The 20052-nt window shown below is 41.9% G+C and overlaps 1 protein-coding gene across 1 annotated transcript in view; it reads right to left on the bottom strand.

Moving 5' to 3' along the window:
• The window catches only part of Myb (v-myb avian myeloblastosis viral oncogene homolog), a 34317-nt gene extending 15221 nt beyond the window's left edge, over positions 1-19096 (bottom strand). The window contains exons 1-11 of the mRNA XM_013026911.1: positions 18906-19096; positions 14292-14409; positions 12503-12574; positions 10530-10622; positions 10057-10277; positions 8323-8557; positions 7054-7134; positions 6582-6686; positions 4648-4902; positions 1335-1477; positions 51-165 (exon numbers count right to left, since the gene is read on the bottom strand). Coding sequence (XP_012882365.1) covers positions 51-165; positions 1335-1477; positions 4648-4902; positions 6582-6686; positions 7054-7134; positions 8323-8557; positions 10057-10277; positions 10530-10622; positions 12503-12574; positions 14292-14409; positions 18906-18928 — 1461 coding nt within the window. The 5' untranslated portion in view covers positions 18929-19096. The remainder of the gene's footprint in view (positions 1-50; positions 166-1334; positions 1478-4647; positions 4903-6581; positions 6687-7053; positions 7135-8322; positions 8558-10056; positions 10278-10529; positions 10623-12502; positions 12575-14291; positions 14410-18905) is intronic.
• Between the last annotated feature and the right edge of the window lie 956 nt (positions 19097-20052).

Raw genomic sequence — 20052 nt, 5'->3', positions numbered from 1 at the left:
TTGACTGTCCTAATAAACTGACTAAGCCCAATGACTTTTCTAGAACTTACTAGCATCTTCAAGGGACCATATTTAATTTCTTGAGCTGCGAGAGCATGTTTAAATGGTGTAGGAGTTCTTGGAGAGCTTTCTAGGATTGACCTTTTGATAGTTGGAGTTCTGAAACTTTAAAAAGAGAACAAACAATAGTTGAATAGGAAAGACAGGTATCCATTACATTGCTCTACTGATCAAACAATTTTTCCAAAAAGTATACTAAGGTCTGTTACTAGTATGAAATTGGATTGCTAATCAACCATATGTATACATTAAGGAAAAGATAACATGCATACCATATATTTACAAATATTTCAAAATATTATACCCCAAAGACTAAGAGCACTGAAATATTGTTTCATCTTTCCTATACGGATCTGAAGACACAAGTAATGTTCCTAGGTCTGTATAATGACGACATACATTGTGATATCTGATGCCATTTGCATCTGATTTTTTTCTACTCACTAAAACTGAGACCATACTAGAAAACCTGTGTTAACCTTACTTAGTATGAATGTACTCTTCTCAGGTCTCTTATAATTTACACCTTTATTTTCTCTGCTATTTCCTTGAATAGTTGTAGTCTTTATCAATCTTGGGTTTTAACCATATGGGGTGTCAACAGAGGTCCATTTTTCTACTTTTTTTTTTTTTGGATGTGGGCTTGAACTCTGGGCCTGGGCACTGTCCCTCAGCTCTTCAGCTCAAGGCGAGCGCTCTACCACTTAAGCTACAGCTCCACTTCCGGTTTTCTAGTGGTTTATTGGAGATAGGAGTCTCATGGTCTTTCCTGCCCAGGCTGGCTTTGAACTGTGATCCTCAGATCTCAGCCTTCTGAGTAGCTAGGATTACAGGGGTGAGCCACCAGCACCTGGCTTCTACTTGAATTTTTAAAAGAAAATAACTAAGATTGAAAATATTAATCCAGTAAAGAATTATACTTGATCTCATTTTGAAGGTTAGAATTGGAGAAGGAAGTTAAAAATCTTTTCTGTGAGAAAAAACAGCCTTTATTCAATGAACAAACCGGACAGAAACATGTAACTATGCTGTTTGTGTACAGGAAAATTTTGGAGTGGACTACAAATGATTATTTAGTTTATCCCCATCCATCTCCTACCTGTAGTTTCGTTGTAATGTACTCAAGACACATATTCAATGTGGGAATGTAGATTATACATACAGGTGAAGCAGTAAAATTGTAAGCATACAAGCAGGTCAGACATTTGAGGACTATATTTTCATTAGTACAGGTAAATAAGATAAAGACTTTTCTTCATGAATTAAGGACTTACATGGTATTTTCCTTGTGAGTTTTCACAGTCTGGTCTCTATGAAATGGTGTTGTAACAGTCAATTTGTGACCATTGAGAGGGGTGGAGGTTAAAGAAGGCATTTCCATGTCTAAGTTTTCATGGGTGCTGGGAGTGTTTAAGAACTAAACATGAGAAGAAAGAACAAAATTACTTAGATTGAACACTGGTTCTGTATTCAGCAAAAGTTAAAGTCACACCTAGACAACTAGCATGTTTTTTACTGACCCATTACACAAAATAATAAACATGTTCACGGTCATGTGAACATGATTGTGGAGCGGGAACTGTTTTACCTAAATTGAGCATGCAAAATTTGGAATTTCATGTTTAAGAAATAACATCTAGAGTCAATGCTGAAAAGTTGGTAAAAATCCTAAGAAAATAGTGTCAATGAATGATACTTGCCATTAATGAGAATGAGGCAGTTTTTTTATTAGCATTAAAAAGATTATGTATAGTACATAATACTTGATAATGATAATAAACAACTGTGGTACTGGAAAAAAGATTAAAGGTTTATTTTCTTTCACATTGTTCTCTCTTTAAGAATCTATAAACATGTTATATAAGATTTGCTTACTAATTTTATTTCCACATAATTATGTGAAAAAATATTGAATAATATTATATAGCTGTCCGAACAGAAAAAGTCCTGGGGGAAAATAGGTATTCCTAAAATGATTCCAAGGTAAAGTGAGCTCGGGAAACATAATGTATCATAATATTCTCCTAGAAATTCACAAGACATGTAAGCATCTTAATAACTCTGAGGTGGATGGCCATAGTGGTCCATGCCTATAATACCACCTACTCTGGAGGCTGAGGTAGGAGGAACCCAAGTCCAAGGCCAGCTCTAGGCAAAAAGCATGAGAAATAAACCAAAAAAGTAAAAGGACTGTAGTTGTGGTTCAAGTGATTCAAGTGTTTGCTTAGGAAATAACTGGAGTCCCTGAATTCAACATATACAAATGAAAACAAACTTTCAGGAAAGTCAGTCCTGGTGGTATGTACCTCTAGACCTATTTATTTAGGAGGCTGAAGCAGAAGGATTGCTTGAGCCTAGGAGTTCCAGGTCAGTGTAGACAACAGAGTGAGACTCCCATCTCAAATAAAGTACGAAATGAAACAAAAGACCAGGAAAACAAAACAATGGCAACAAATAAACTTGAAGGGCACTCCAATAAAGAAACAAGTTTTCACAAAATTTCATATCTGTATATTTAGAATTTTTGTGCAAGAATATCAAAGTTTTACAGAACAAATATTCTGTAGATCATAATTTGAAAAATGCAGACCAAAAAAACCCTTATTTTTAAAAACAAATTTGGCCATGAGGTAGTATGCTGGCCTAGCTTGCATAAGATCCTGGGTTTGATTCTTAGCACTTCCCCATCAAAACCAAAAAATCTTCAGTGAATATATTGTGAAAATATTTTGAAAGTGCCAAATTAGCAAATAATTTAAATTATCTTTAATAATTAAAGAGCACAAGTCTGACCAGTGTTATAAATACCATGGCAAAATTCAAAAGAACTCACATTGAACTCACATTTAGATCATTTTCCTTAAACATTTGTTTCTCATCCTCTCTCTAAACATTTCCACTTAAAGATGGATATGAATTTTTTTATAAATCTTCTCATTGCAACCCAAATGTTATATAATCATAGTTTCTTTGGGGTCAATGAATCACACCATAAAAAAAATGAACAGAAATGGAAGAAGTGTTAGAATTTTTTTTTTGTAGAAGGAGGAAGTCACATGGGAAAAGAGAGACAGAAATGTTAAACTCTAATGTGAAAATAAAAGTATATCTCATGCAACTACCTTCCAAATTACAAAAAAAAAAAAGTAAGAGAGAAGGTGTGACCGTCATCAGTCAGCATGCAGCCAGCCTCATCTTCAAGAAGCAGTAGGGCTTAGTTAGCCCCAACTAGACTCAGAAGCAAGGGATGAGATGAGCAAGGACAGCAGTAATTAGTCATTTGTTCCAAAGGATTAGTTTCTAGATTATTAAGGCTCAGGTGTCTGCTGAAAATTAGTAACAGCTGTGCCGAAATCAGGCTCTACCTGCGAGGGGGAGAAGGGCAGGCTTTTGACAGGGGAAGGCTTGGGAGTTGAGCTGCTACCATCAGCAAAGAGGAAGGAGCTAGATTCTCCAGCAGCTAAGGGGCTGCCCTGGCCCCATTTTTTGCGAAGGATGACCAGTGGAATTGTGCCGTGCCTTGCTGGAGGTAAGGACTTGGGTGAGCCAAAGGAACCCTCGCTCAACATGCGTCTGTTCACTCTTGGGCTAGGCCCTCCTGCAGGTCTAGTCCCAGGGCCCTCTCTTTGCTGAAGTTGGCGTGCTCTGCCTGTGTGATGTTGGCTAGGTGAAAAAGCTGCTTCTTCAAAGAACTCAAAACTGCTGAGATCACACCATGCTGAAGAATCCTGAAACAATGTGGGAGGCACAGAGCTTTGAGACAGTGTGTGCACAATGTATGCCATTGTCACCTGAAGCAGAACCCTGAGCCAGAGATGAGAAGTGCAAGAAAACACTGGGTCCCTTTGCTGCATTTCTCCTAGCCAGAGGCAAAAGTTATTCTGTTGCCCTGCATTGGCGGGGTCTATGCTGCCTCATGGCTGGATTTTGTGCCTATTCTGTGGGAAGCTGTGACACTCTCACTCATATGCAATCAAAAACACACATGCTATGGCAATATCCAGTCCCCATCTAATGAGTATTCAATGAATGCTTTTTAACCAATTGGAAATCAAGGAAACAAAGTGAGTGCTGAGCTCAAATTGATCTCACCAAGATTCATGTATCTCAATGAACCATCGGGCCCCGAATCAATGAGCACCATTTTGGCAAGTCCTACCCACCCACAAACTGATTATTGCTTCACATACACTGAAGGAATGCTTTAAGCCCCATAATTTTTAATAAGCTATACAAAGGCAAAGGCAAATTCTAGAGAAGTACCAAGAGGCAAAACTAAAACTCAGTTAAAGGTAACTCAAACATCATCCCATAACCTCAGTGAGTTGTTCTGCCTTACAAGTCGAAATCATTATTTTTAAAGATACATGCATTTAAAGGAAATGTGCAGAAAGCTACTTTTTGTCTGGGTAGCTAAGGAAATTGGATCTCAAAAAAATATATGAACTAAGACTAAAATCATACTTTTACTTTTATATGACTCTAGGCCAATTATATATGTGCGATAAAATCATGGCAATTATCTTTAAAGTGCGTTTTCTAATTCCTCTTCCAGAAACATGTACTTGCCTGGACAATTCTACTTACAGAATCTATAAATTGGAGTGTTTCTGCAAATTCTAAGAGGTTCTTAACATTATCCAGAATGGTGCCCTGGTGGACGATCATGCACCTTGCAGGTGAGGCACTTTCTTCAGGCAGGGAACCAGGATCCACTGGCAGAGATGGAGTGGAGTGGTGTTCTCCCAAACAGGAAACAGGTGCACTGTCTCCATGAGGTCTGCTGTGGTCGGCAATGGAGGTGCTCTGCCACCCGGGGTAGCTGCATGTGTGGTTCTGTGTCTGAGGAAGGGGAGGAGGGGTGTAGAAATAAAGAAAAGAGCGGGGAGAAGAAAGGAAGAAGGAACTTAGCAATGATATTGCACAAGGTATCAGATGCTGTTGGAGGAAAGATAAAACTAGTTGCATCATCCACAACTTAAGCCTATGAGACAGTTGTCAAGATGTTTCCTTCTTGTCAGGGTGAAGCCCCTCGCTTTTTAGTAGCGCACTAGTTTGTACCTATATAATTGCCCTAATTGCTGCCATTTTTGCTAAAGCTTCAACTCATGGGACTATGTCAAAGAGTATGAGATTCTCATATTGAATCTCTTAGAAAATCTACTTAAGTATGATTTGCAAAAGGCAATGACTGCTAGGGTTAGTACCTGTGCTATTTGCAAGCTTATCTATGGAAAGGTAATACTTTACTGATAAAATGCACCGCATTTTTAAAACTCTGACTTGAAAGTTAGCCAAGCCTTTAAACATGGCTAACTAGCTAAAGCTACATAGTAAAAGACACTAAAGTGTTGATCTATAAGGAAGTACACCTGAGAGAAAACACAGTTGTACACACTGTGCAGATTCCGTTGCCTCTACCCTTTTCTAAGGCTACAGATTGCACTGGAGCAGGGAAGGCCTGCCAAATCAACGTGGTTAGAAAAGCAGAAGAGCAAATTAACAGAAGTCTCCTTACAGCATGACCACACAACAGGAGAAATTGCAAAACGGTAACTAAAGTGAAAAAGTAGTGGAACTGGCATGTGCACATAATCATTTTATTTTTTAAGGAAAAGAAATGGACCCCCAAGGATACCTACTGTGTATCACTTCTTTTTCATGTACTGTGTTGGTTAACTACATATTTTACAAAGTACATGCTGTTTTCCCAGGTTGCTGCCCTATCACAAAAAAGATGTCAGAATTCAATAAAGGCCCAAACACAGGCGTGCCAGTGAAAGAATGCAGTTAAAGTTACTTCTGAGGAGACATATACATCTATATAAGCTTACCTATAGTTTATGTATTTTATATTTTATATAGTTCACATTTCACGTATTATAGATTTCTATATTTTATATGTGCATATCTATGCACACATGCATATATTCATATATATAGCATATATACTGAATATGCATCAAATCATGTTTGACATTTCACAATATGAAAATATACAGGGTAAGAAAATAACAGAAAAAGAAAAGAAAATCAGATAAATAGACACTGATGGATACAGAGCTTTGTAAAGCAATGCAAACTTTACATTCAGTTTATCTTTGTTAGTCTTCGAATTCATTAGTCTTTCATAGGAAAAAGAAGTATAGTCACAAAGGGGTACTGTATTTCTATTACAATAACAATCAGAATACTTCCCAGAGGCCCTAAATTCAAGCCCCAGTAACAGAAGTCCTTGTGATGAAGCCTACATTATATGGCAAAAAAAAAACCCACAAAAAATAATATTTGCTTACATTAAAATTTAGCAAAATTGGGGGGATTGCTTCCAACTGAATGTACATTCTGATAAACCACAGTATTTTTATTAGAAACAATGTCTTGTGCTTACATTCTGTGAGTGGATATATAGAGTTTGAGCCTAGTTTAATATTTAGAAGAGAAGAAAAAAATGATACTAAGAAGTCTAGGGACAGCCTGGCCCCTCCCACCCTAGCCCAGCACACAAGTGCCTTCCTTACTGGTAATGCCTGTTGTCCTTTCAGCTCATTCTCAGTAGACATTAGGAGCAACTCTAATTCCTTTATTCTCTTCTCTTTCTCAGGGTCTTCATCATTATAGTGTCTCTGGAATTACAAGTTAAAGGGGAAAAGACAGACGTGTGACTGGAAGCTGTACAATGATTGCACTGCAGCTTAGAATGTGAGCCACCAAACCCAGATCAGAGCCTTAATGCAAAACCAACACCCGAAATCCTCCTGAATCATAGGAGATCTGACCCAGAATGGATATTGATTGATGTGTTACTTCAACTTGTAACATGATGACAAGTGTCTCCAGAAATCAAGATGGGTAGGTTACTGGTCTGAATGCTCCCCTCCCCTCTTTATTTAAGTGGCTGGGTGAAAATATGTATTTAACTGTAAGAAAGAAAGGATTTCTTCAATGTAATGCCTTACCCAGCTAGTGAGTTCTTTTCCAGGATGATCTTACCTGAATGGCTGCAGCAGCTGGCTGAGGGACATTGACTATATTTACATGTAACGCTACAGGATATGGAACATGGCTGGAGACCTAGTTCAAAAAGCAAAACAAAGGCCCAGTCATTCCTGGATACTATGCTTCAGGGGATTGGCTTTTCTAAGGTTTTGTTCTGGCACTAAAGGAAATAGTACTTTACTGATAAAATTCACCAAACAAGTTTTAAAAACTCGAATGTGATATTCAGTCAAGAGCTAAAGCCACATAGTAAAAGAAACTAAAGAGTTCACTTTGTAAGGAGCATTTTTAGAGAAAAACACAATGGAAAATATAAGGTAAAATATATTTCATGAAATATATAAGAAGTCTTCATGGAAAACCAGTGGCACAGGCTGCTTGTAACTCAGAATATTCTTCGAATAAGAATTTTTAAAAAGCACAAAACCTCTGAGAATTCATTCACCTGAAGACCTTTCTGGAAAGTTTATAGTCACATCCATGGAACAGATAATGAAGAGCAAAAAGCGTTTATGAATATGTTTGCGTAACATTTTCATAGGATCTCTGTATTCTTATGTTATTTATTATTGATAATTCTGTTCATCTTTCCTGATATGTTTTCTTCATTATTTTTCTTTTCTACCCACTATAAATCCTCTCTCCACGGATATAAATATCTAGAAATAAGGAAAGAATGACACAAATCCAAAGGAAGATAAAAGGAAACTTCAGACAATCAATGTCATAAAGCTCTATTCTTGGCTCTGAGGACGAAGGCAAATATTTATGGAATGACTGAATTAAGATACTTTTCTAGCTTACTGTCAGAATTGAGCTTACAACCATCCATTGTATTTTAGTGCTAAGCTACCTTCTTTTTAAATCTTTACATGTAGTATTACATTCGCTTCTCATTTTTAGTAGGGAAAACTAGTAGCCCAGAAAAATAGCTTCTTTTTCCCATTTCTCTTTGACAGCACATTTGTAAATTTATCTTCAGATTTATATTTACATTCCAATCAGATCTGAAGCAGCACAGTGCTGAAGCAGCACTACTTCTAGGAGATATCAAATCCTGGACAAATCACTTAGTATTCTTGTTTCTGGGTATATCAATCAGAGATAGTCATAACTATGCCTATCTACTGCAAAGAGTACAGGTGAAAAACATGATCTTGTTTATGCAAGCTCGATGAAAAGTACACAACTGCAAAGTATCTTTATTATAACCTGGAGTTAAAATACCCATCTCGTTAAACCAAATTCTCAAAAATAGCTTACATTTTGTGCTTCAGAAATGTGGTAATAGGAATAGTCATTATTAACTGAGGGCTGGCCGGCGAGAGGGAGTTGAGATGAAGGTGAGGCATGGGAAAAACCCATCAAATGACTGTTCTTCTGGAAACTGGTAGCCGCTGGTGGTTGACTGGCTTTTGAAGACTCCTGCAGGTAACCTTCCTGTTCCACCTTCCGACGCATTGTAGAATTCCAGTGGTTCTTGATAGCATTATCAGTTCTGCACAGAAATATACCGTAGAAAGTTTTACAAACAAAAATTGCACTTCGGATTACAGTTAATGGACAGAAAACTGTTTCTAACAGAAATCTGTTGTTTGGGCCCACTAATCGTTGTTTTCCCTTTTAAATTGTTTTGGTCTTTTCCTATCACCAGGAGTTCCCTGATGACTTATTTTAAATCCATAGATTTTTCTTATTCACATGATTTGTAAGGTAGGAATTTCTCTATAAAGTGTGATAGCTTTTCACCATTTTGTTCTCCTGGTAAGGGATATTTTCAATAGAATACCCTCTTCATTGCAAGTTACCCCATGTGATTTGACTTAGGTGGGGAAGGGGGGGAGCAGGGCGGCCTACCCAGTACTACAGAGACTTGACAAAGTTTAGGAATGGAAATGAGATAGGCAGAATGTATACTCTATCGCTCATAGCACCAGTGAGAAAAGTTCAGTGAAAACAACTCATCTCTTGAAAACCACTCCAAATATTCTTATTATCAGCTAGAGATCAGAAAATGGGATTCCAAAAGAAAAGACACGAACCCAGGATATCTTCAAATTACAAAGCAGCTAAAGTTTTCCATTCTTGTGAAAACAGTTTCTTAAAAAAAAAGAAAAAAGTTTTAAGACTCCTTTTCCTAGTTCCATGGGGGTGGGGCAAGATGTGCGAAAGAAAGAGGAAGTTCAATTGCCCTTTCGATTTTTAGAAGAATCAAGAACATATATTCTTGGACTACAGGGGAGAAAAGGCCTCTATTAACCAAACTAGAATTTTTTTGAACCTCTTACTAAGCCACAAGAGAGGAAATGCTCTGAAACATCACAAAGAAATACTACATGATCATTTCTCCACTTTTAGATTAAGAAGCCCAAGAATTTAAGTACCTTCAATAGCTTCTACCTTAAGATTTATAGTGAGTAGTATTTTCCAAAATCAAGAAATGATTTACTATTTAATCAAGTGGGACAAAAATGAGCTTCTATAGTTATCCTTCATAATGAGGTCATTTTCTTGCCTTGTTCATTAAACAGAAAAATGATTGTAGAAATATATTACATTATGGTAGAATGACGTGTGCTGTAGATATTAGGAAATTAGTAGTTGGTCATTGCATTGGCTGCATGAATTCAGAACCAAAAATCAGCCTGACTGCCTGTCTGTCCTCATTTTCCTTGCACATATTTAGAGTTTTTTAATTTACAAAATACTTAGACATTCATTTCCTAGTACTAGCTCAATGAAATAGGTAATTAGTCATCTTACAAATGGAGAAATAAAGGCTGAGGAAAATTAAAAGGTTTGGCCCACAGCTTACCATTGGATAGACAAATGAAGTTCCAAACAGAAAAACAGTAAGATCTCTTCTTGTTCCAAAATCTACTTTCTCTCATGAAGCAGGATGGATGCGATATAATTCATTCACACATTTAAAGCAGAATACTCAATACCCATTCCCTTGTTTTTCCCAACCAATATATGTTTGTGACATAATATTACCGTCCAGGCAGTAGTTTTGCGATTTCCGCCCATCTGTTCCCCAGTCTCTTGTGTGCCTGGTAAATAATTCTGTCTTCCTCTTCTGTCCAGGAGGTTTTCTTAACTTCTGGATTCAAATGGTTATGCCACCTTTCCCTACATTGTTTTCCAATTCTCCCCTTTAAGTGCTTGGCAATAACAGACCACCGTTTTGGACCGTATTTCTGTACAAGCTCTATCACCTTCAGATAAACACAAAAATAATCTGTGTTTTAATGTTACTTCATGAGTCAGTGTAATCATGCTTCACTGTAACAAGATGTTTAGAACTTCTAAAACACCAACTTTCATTAATATCAGAAATATGAGAACAGAGTTCTTTATTTCCCATTTATATACTTTACCTTCTTCCTTAGGCTGGAAAACATAGAACAAAAGATATTGTAGGAATATTCTTAATGATAAATAACATAGCCATAAAAGACAAAACTTACTCTTTGATCTTCTTCTTTGGTCCATGGACCCTTGATGAGCTCAGGGTTTAGAACTTTCTGCCAGCGATGTTGGCACTGCACATCTGTCCGATTCTAAATAAAGTATGCACCCACACAAAGACAGGATGTAATAACCATGTAAAGACACAGGAATCATATGTAGAAATGATACAGCAGTAAGAGAATATTTTTATGGTATGTATGGAGAATATAGCTATTGCTCATTACTTCATAAGCTAAAGAATATATCAAAGTTGCATCTCTGTGTCCCGCAGGGAATAGAGGTTCCACATGAATAAAAGGAATATCAAATCAACCTTAACCTCAGTCTATTGCATGTAGATGTACCAATATGGGTGGCCTACAATCAACTAGAGATCCTATAGTGACAGGCCATGATGGGAATCCACCTACAAATACTCAAGGTTTCTTTCCATCCAAGGTAAGAGATGTGTATCAATTAGGACCACAGGTATTTATTTTACACAAAGAACAAAGATGATAAAAGATAGGCTCTACTTTATAGGAACTGGTAATCCTATAAGAGGGAAAAGACAAATGTATAATTAACTACTACAAAAGGCTGAGTTTGATTCATATGCAAGAGAGATCAAAGTAAAATAGAGTCTGGATGAGAAGGATTCCCTTAGGAGGAATCCAAAATAGTCCTTGATATGGACTTGGTCAGTCCAATGGTCAGGACATCTAACTGGTGAAGCAAAAGGAGAGCAATCTAGGAAATGAAATCAGCAGAAACCAAAGCCCAGAGGAGGGAAAGTAGAAATATCCAAAGCTGCTGTGGAGAGGAAGTAGATAGAAGCCTGGTGGCCCTAAGTAGGAGGGCCTTTGTTTCAGGTCAAGACTGTTTACTTAATTTGTGAGACTCTAAGTCACATGGGTGGTTTATTTTTATTTTTATTGTTTTAGGGCTGAGGATTAAATCCTGGGCCTTTCACGTGCTAGGCAATAGCTGTGCCACTGAGCTACAGTCCCAGGCTTGTTAGTTTGGAAAAGATAACATACAAATTGTACTTTAGGAAGCTCCATCTACCAATAGTGTTTGGGACTGATGGAAGAATGAAAAGCTACAACTGGGGCAGCTAGTTAGGAAGCTGCTCTAACAGCCCAGGTAAGAGGATAGGTGTAACCTGTAGCCTGACATTGGAATGAAAAAGATAAGATAGTCTACAAAGGAATTCCAGGCTTCTTAGTAACCTACATGGATGTAAGGATGGGCTAGTGGGATAAGTGAGAACCCATGTCAAAATTTTAAACCTAGGGAGTAAAGATAGGGTTACCGATGAAAGCAGAGGATGTAGATAGAAGAAGCTCACTAGGAGAAAAAAAAGCAAATTTAATCTTCTACGTTGTAACAGATCAACAAATGCTAAGTTATATTGTCCTAATAAACAAGAAGAAATTGTTGTTGAAATATGGCCAAAATTCTCTTAGTAATTGACTCAGAAGCCCATTTCTGGGTTATAATATAAATATAAGTGGGGTTGGAAGAACTCTCCTCCTGCTTCTTTTTTTTGGGGGGGGGTCCGGTAGTGGGGCCTGAACTCTGGGCCTGGGCGCTGTTCCTCAGCTCTTCAGCTCAAGGCTAGCGCTCTACCACTTGAGCCACAGCACCACTTCCGGCTTTTTTCTTTTTGCTTATGTGGTGCTGAGGAATCGAACCCAGGGCCTCAGGCATGCAAGGCAAGCACTCTACCACTGAGCCACCTTCCCAGCCCCGTCCTCCTGCTTCTTATATAGAGACAAATATGGAATGTCCTACGAAAGTGAAGCTGTGGCTCAAGTGGTAGAATGTCAGCCTTGAGCAAAAAAATCCTCAGGCCCGAGTTCAAGCCCCAGAACTGGCACAAAGGGAAAATAAGACACAAATATGTAATATCCTAGGAATGTCTATGAGAATATTTTAATTAATTCTGTGGGACAATTTCTTATAAGGAAGAAAATTATTAACTTACCGGGAGATAATTGGCAATAACTTTCCAGTCATCTGTTCCATTTTGTTCCACGAGCTTCTTTAGTTTTTCATCCTAGAACATTTAAAGGTAATCCTAGAATATCAGAAATTTACTGAATACCTAATTCTATTCAACTTATATGAACAAGGGAACCAAGCCCATGAGCCAATTCAGGAAAACAACCTCAATAGTATCCAAATACACAGGATATGAATTTAATCCATTGGTTTAAAGAAGAGATTTATTTAGCATCAGATGGTATTGTTAGTTGCATAAAGATAGGGTATATCATTTTACCTTCTAGACTTTAGTATTATCATCTATAAATGAAATTAATATGTATATCATCAGAATTATATGGGAATTACATAAAGTAATTATACAAAACTTCACAAGAATGCTTGGCATATATTGGGTGTCTGATGTATAGTAACTGTATAGTAAGAGTTTTAAGTGAATTTCAATTGTTAGGCTCAGTAGCTATTAAATTAGGGCAAAGATAAGATCTACATTAAGAAAGGATATTTACAGTTTGTTCAACCTTCATAAAAAATAGAAGATAATCATTTTGTACCTAACTTTAAGGCATGTATAATGTAATAAAATAATTTAGTTTTGGTATCAATGTATTCAATGCTTATTTAAGTAAAACTATGGAACATGAAAAACAATGTTCTTCAGCAATTGCTTGTATCATTCCATATTTTTCCCATTATCCTATTTGTTCCACAAATGTCTTTCTAAATGTGTTCCTTTTTCTTCAAAAGATAAATTCATATATGATGCAAGTTGCTGGTACAATACAGATACAGGACTTAGGAAACCAGTGTTGACATAAGAACTTCTTTATCCCCAAAGGCCATCTACTTCATAATCTCTCTAGATGAACCATATTTCTTATGTGCCTCCCTGGGAATTCTATCTGCCTGTCAATAGAGATTCTGGTTTAACCAGAAATGGAAATGAAAGGGAATTTACTTCATTTGAATTAACTTCATTTGTTCTAACATAAAAGTAACTTTCCTTCACACATTAATAATTTTTCTTCTGAAGGATTTTCCATTTCCACAAAAACAAGCTTTTGATAAACTAGCAGAAAAGAAATGATAGGGAGCAGATACAGCTCTAGCCATTACTAGATGCTTTTAGAGCAAACATAGGCTCTGAAATATCTTATGTCAAGAACCTTAAAGGAAGACAATATAACAAGATGAAGTCTATGAGTGTTTTGTTTTAGAAATAGCAATCCCATTCATTCATTTATTCAGTCTTTATGAATGGCCTTCTTTGCAGCAAGTAATTCTGTGTTCAAAGTACACAAAGATGAAGAAACATTTAGCTCTACCTTCAAGAGACTTGTAATCTACTAGGAGAAACATTATGCAATTGCAACAATTAGGCAGAACAGGCATCTAGTGACATGGGAATATAGGCAGATGCATTCAATCTTATTGCAAGAAGCCAGGGATGGTTTTATAGAAGAGTCAATGATTTCACAGGTAATGAAAAAGTAGCAAGAAGTAGTGGGAGCCAGGAATGAGAACTCAACAGACAAAAAGGAATGTAGCATAAAGGGAGAAGAGAGAGATTCAAAGAACTACAAATAGTTTGGCAATGGATGGCAGAATGAGCTTGTCTGGGAGTGGTAAAGCTGAGGGCATGACACAAGATGGCTGGGATAAGCTCTTGATGAGCCCATTCACAAGCACCCGTGGCATTAGCTACCAGGTTGTTTTTCATAAATTGTAGAGGCTATATTTCCCCGTGTTTTGATAGAGTGATTAGTTACCTCTTCCCTGGTCCACCTAGTTTTCCCCAAGTGACGCTTTCCAGACTTAGGAAGCAGCCCATCATAGTCATGATCACACATCTCAAGGTCTTCATCATCTTCATCACTACTGTATATACTGCAGAAAGAAGAATGGGCAGACATGGGCTGAAACAAGAGGATTTAAATTACTGGATTATAAAACCGGCACAAAAACTCCTCAATAAGCTTTTTTAAAATAAGGGAGATAAAACTTCACGAGCTTGCACAATAAGACTGTGTTCTGAATTCTGTTGCTGTAGTATTATAAACTGGTTCTGCTGTTATTGGTATCCACAGATACAGCAAAGGGCCTGGCACTTTCTATTGCTCTGCATGTTTAAACCTGCTGTTACTGTTAGACCAGTGACAAATTACATGTTTGGCAACCATCCAACCAATAAAGGCTTAAGTTTAAAATTTAATGTTAAGGACAAGAAAAGGAACAAGAGTCTACATCCTTTATATAAGTGCATACTCAAAAACTTTGATAAACAAATCAATTATGTTCTAATGGAGGGGGTGTTCAACTAAAATTTAACAACTTCCATAAAGAAAATCTCTAATAATATAATTACAGTCATCCTTTAAAGATTAGAAGAGTAGGAGAATTTAAGAGGAAAAGATTGTTTTAGCCCAAGAAAAGATAAACCCATCAAGTAATCAAACTCTTTTGCAACTAACATAAATATCAAATTATTTGTATCTCTGAGTCTGTATGACCTAACTTGTGGCTATGTTTACAAAACTTGGTTTCCAGAGTAACAAGTGAATAATTAGGCAGAATTCTACTAACTCTTGTTCTACTATCTCTGACTAAATGGTGTTTAAAATATCCTAAAATATATCTCATTTTAAAAAACCAAGGGATTTCCCCCCTAAGGAAATCTATGGTTTTTTTCTAAGCATTATTATCTTCAAGTGTTTTTTTTCTTTTGCTACTTGAGTAAAACTATGAATTTTGATGATATCTGAAGTAATTACATGCTTAATGTTTATTAATCATTTATTGAATAAATGGAGGTAATTTTACTTCTAGTTGTAATTTTCCTTTTAGAACTTAAGAGATGAAAAATTATATCCTTAAAATACTGAATTTTTTCCTTGTCATATTGGGAATTACATTAAGCTCAGACAAATAAAAATGATTACAAAGCACTATCATAATACAAATAGTTGGTAAAGAGAAAATCTATATTTAGAATGGGTTTTTTCTTCCCAAATAGCTCACAAGTATATGTTACCAACCTCCCTACAAAGCAAGCAAAAGTGTTTAAAATCATGAATTGGGACTCTTGTAATTTAAAACTATTATTCTGGACAACAACTGATGGTTCAGGCTGCAAGGTGACTGGATGTGTTCTAACTTCAAAATACTTCCATTATCTAGGTGCTGGTGGCTCAAGCTTGTAATCCCAACTAGTAATTCTCAAAAGGCTGAGATCTGAAGATCTTGGTTCAAAGTCAGCCCAGGCAGGAAAGTCTCATCTCCAACTAACCACCAGAAAACCAAAAGTAGAGCTGTGGCCCAAAGTGATAGAGTACTAGCCTTGAGCACAAAAGGTCGGGACCACATACAGTCCCTGAGTTCAAACCCCACAACTGACAAAAAAAATACTACCACAATTACAAAAAAAAATCCACTAAATTGTATTCATACACTGTAGTCATTTTCCCATATATTTGGGGAGGGGTAGTTATTATAAGTCTAGGGCTGTCAGTGGCTTTTTGAAGGCAGTGGCTTTTTGAAGGCACATACTGAAGAGCTCTTTGGAAAACCCTCAAATGAGGTAGACCTTTGAATGGAGCCATATATTTAACTCAAATTAAGCCTTTGGATTTGTCTAGATCTGGGAGATCACCCTTTCAGAACTGTGGAGGACATTCTCCAAGCTAGTCGTTGGGCCCCTCCGGGTAAACAGAAGAATCTGTTCTAGGAATAAGCACCAGATTCAGTCGTCCACAGGGGGCAGCCAAGGTAAGGTAAACGTACAGGGATCAACCAGGACGAGGGCTCTGGTGCAAATCGCTTTGTTGCTTTCTTTCCTGGCTTCCCTCCCTCCCCCTCTTCCCTCTCGGGCTCTTTCCCTCGCTACCCTCTTCCCCCACCAACTCCCCAGTCCCTCCCCTCCACCGAGGGATTAGATTCTATTTCTAAGGTACTTTCCAGCGCGCGTACATGATGCCCCAGTATCTTCCGTTCCTCTTTTAAAACCAAGCCCGGAGGCGGAGACGTGCAAAGCCAAGATCTGTGTGTGTCGGGGGGGCGGGGGACGTGGCCTGTGACTGACTCCTGCAGGTGCTGAAGGCGCCCCGGAGGACAGCCAGCCAGCCCTGGGCTGCTCTCAGCCGAGTTGGCTGGGCAGGGGGCTCCTCTTTGAGCTTTGCATGCGACTTCCTTGCTCTCTAAAGTGACCCGATCACCTCAGTAGCATGATTAATTTCTACTAAGGACCTGAAATAACTTTTCCTTTATCTGCTCTGACAAGATCTCAGACCTAACAGTCAACAGACTTTCAAAGGCTGCGTTCAGGCTTGATGCACACGACTCCTCCACCTGCTAGACCCGGTGTGGTTACCAGGGTACAAGTATGAATGTTGCATTCTGTCAAGGAACCAAACCGTGCAAAGAAACGAAAAAAGAAAAGGGGCGCTGGTGTGGGGAGCGGGGTGTGGGGAGGGGTGTTGGGAAAAGGGAGGGGAGCGGGAGAGGAAGTGCCTTGCGGCCGCTACTGTGATTCTAGAAAAGGGGTTCCTAAGCATTTCGCTGACCTGGTTAATAATCCCTTGCCTAGCTGACGCTTGCCTTGCAAGAAATGGCTCGGATCCCGCCGCAGCCGGGTTTCTCTTCTCCCACCCTCACGCCCCCCCACCCCGCCCAACACACACCCAGGCCAGGTTCAAGGCTCCCGCCCCTCCCCGCAGCCTCCCCTCCCCGCTACCTGAGAGCGGCGGGGAACCTGAGCGGCCCCGCCCCGCAGGGGCAACAGATCTTGGGGCGCAGAGCCTCGGCCGCACCGCCTCCCAGCACCCCCCCCCATTCTCCTCTCACCCTCCGCCAGCCCCCGCCTTCCCAGCTGCAGGTTTGGCTCTCAACCGAACAGGTGACCCCGGCGCTCCCAAAGGGGAAAGGTGAAACCTCTCGAAACGCCGCGCCCCAGCCCTGCGCGCGGAGGGCCCTGGGCGAGGCCTTAGGGAGCCAAAGTCCCCCCCACTGCGCCTAAGTTGCCCCCCTCTTTTTCCCTGACACCCAGCCAAGCCGAGGTGCCGCTCCCCGCGCAGGCCGGCTGGGGTGCGCAGGCAGGGCCCGCGCCCAGGCTCTTTGCAACTTCCCGGTGACGCTCGGGGACTGGTGCCTGCCGGCTTAAAAGAGAAAAAAAAAGAAAAGAAAAGCAATTAAGTTAGGCGCAAATTAAACACGCGATGGGAAGCCGGAAGGTATGCTTTGCCTGCAGGACTTTTATTCCTACCCCCCCCCGACCCCCCGCACGGATGGATTCTCGGAGGTCCTTCCAGTGGCCCCGCCTGGGGCCGGTGACCAAAAGGAGCGAGAGCCAGGGCCAGCTCCGGGCGTCCACGTGTGCGCACGGCGCACGGCGCCCGCCGGGTCTTTCGCTCCCCACCCCCACCCGGGGGCAGTCTGTGGTCATTGCCCCCCGGGTGCGCTGCAGCGACCTTGGGGACTGTGGAGCTCTAGTCCTTTGCCACGGCGGGCACTGCCACCGTGCCAGCCTCCCCTCCCCTCCCCTCCGCACCGGTCGCTCAGGGAGCCCCGGCGTGTCCAGTCCCGGAAATCCTGAGGCCGATAGAAGCTGCACGGCCAGCGAATGACAGTTCGGACGAGTCTGTCTGTCTCTCTCTTTCTCTCGTTCTGTCCCCTCAACCCATCCGTGAGGCCAACGTGCAAGAGGGACTGTCTCCCACCGTCGCGGCCGGCCTTGCAAGTGCGGTGACATGTGCAACGCGGGGGGAGGAGGCGCGCGCGTGCCCTCGACATTTGCAATAGACCTAAATTAAAGCCTTTCACACGATCAGGACTCGAATCTTCCAAACCAGGGCTGCGAACAACTTGCAGACCTGTTCCATCCCTCCCTAAAATCGTCTCCGCAGCCGCCTGTCAGCTGACACTCCTCCTGCCATCCATAAAGAATGAATGAAATTTAAATGAACTACCTGCAGCTACGAAACAAACCTAGCCTTTTGCCTCTATCTGCCATATGCTCTGCAATCTCAAGTCCAAACACATCTCAATGCATCTAGCAATTAGGCTGCGACTCCCTCGCTGGCACCCGGGGCATCAAGCCAGGCACCTGGTGAGTTCCCCCGGGCTACGGGCATCGCCGCTCTGTCCCGCGCCGGAACGTGTTCCTCCCCTTACCCCCCAAGCCTTAAACAGAAATGTATCCCCCCCACCCCGCCCCGCTCTGCCAGGTCCGGACCGTCCCGCACACTTTCCCATTCATCCGTCTCCCCAGCGCCCCAGGCAGAGGCTGACAGCCCCGCAGAAGGTCTGGGAATGAATTCCCACCTGCTCCCAGGCCCTGAGCGCCCCGCGCGCGCCCCCTCCCTAGACCGCCCGCCCCGGCTCCCCGTTACCTGTGCCGGGGTCTCCTGGCCATGGCGCGGCGGGCGCGAAGCTCCGCCGAGAGCGGTGGGGTAAACCGGCCGCCGCCACCCGCTGCCCACCGCCTCGCGGGCGACTCTTCCCGGCTGCGCAGCGGGCGCTCGGCACCGCCGGGGCGAAGTTTCTCAGGAGAAAGAGGAGGAGGAGGAGGAGGAGGTCCCGGAGGAGGAGGAGAAGGAGGAGGAGGAGGAAACAGGTTGATATTAAAGTGTAAACTCTGTAAACAGAGATGCCATCAAACAAAGAGCTTTGGACACTCCCCCTCCCGCCAAATCTGGCGCCCCTGCAGTGCGCACGCGCTCTGCCCGCCGCCTCCGCGGTCGCCCTGGCTGCAGCCCGCGGGGCGGCCCGGCCGGCGCGGCCGCGGCTCCCATTCGTCTCCCGCGCCTCGGCGTTGAGTCTGGCGCGCCGCGAGGCCCGGACGGCGCGCGGGCGGAGAGCCCGGACCTGGGAGGGGGTGGCCGAGGGGGGCCCGCAGTGGCGGCGCCTTTTCCTGCGCAAACCCCGCTCCCGGGTCGTGATGGCGCCGGTCCGCGCCAAGTCTCCCCGCTGCCGCCACCTCTGCGCCCAGGCAGCGGCAGCCCCATCGCCCCACGCTGCCCGTCCGCGGGCGCCCGCACCCCAGCTTGCCGCGCTTTGACTCACTGTGACGGGCGGGGGGCGGGGGGGGCGTCCGCATTGCGGGCTGGATTTTAGGTAGGATTTTAAACAGCCCCCTGGGGATAGGGAGATTGGGGCGCCCGGGCGGGAGGGTGATGGCATCGAGGACGGGGGGCATACTGTTTTCCAAGGATGCTTGGATAGCACGGTGCTCACTTTCTTTTAAAAGAACATCTTTAAAGTACTTGTAAGTGACCGAGGACACCTGCGGCTGTACGGTCCCCCGCCAAGTTCTCACTCCCCTTCCAGCTCAGCAACCCACCCGCCACCTTCGAATGGGTCACCCCGGCACACACCCAGCCCCATCCACCCTGCCCCGCCCAGGCGGTGCCGCCCTCGCACCCCTTCCTCCTCCGGGCTCAGTGAGAGTACCCTGGAACACACCTGCTAAAGGGGGGAGAGACAGACAGACAGACAGACGGGGGAGGAGAAAGAAAGAAAGAAAGAAAGAAAGAAAGA

The sequence above is a fragment of the Dipodomys ordii genome, unplaced genomic scaffold (genome assembly GCF_000151885.1).
Source record: "Dipodomys ordii isolate 6190 unplaced genomic scaffold, Dord_2.0 Scaffold97, whole genome shotgun sequence".
Classification (NCBI taxonomy): domain Eukaryota; kingdom Metazoa; phylum Chordata; class Mammalia; order Rodentia; family Heteromyidae; genus Dipodomys; species Dipodomys ordii.
The sequence above is the reverse complement of the archived record's forward strand: the minus strand, read 5'-3'. Positions and strand labels throughout refer to the sequence as shown.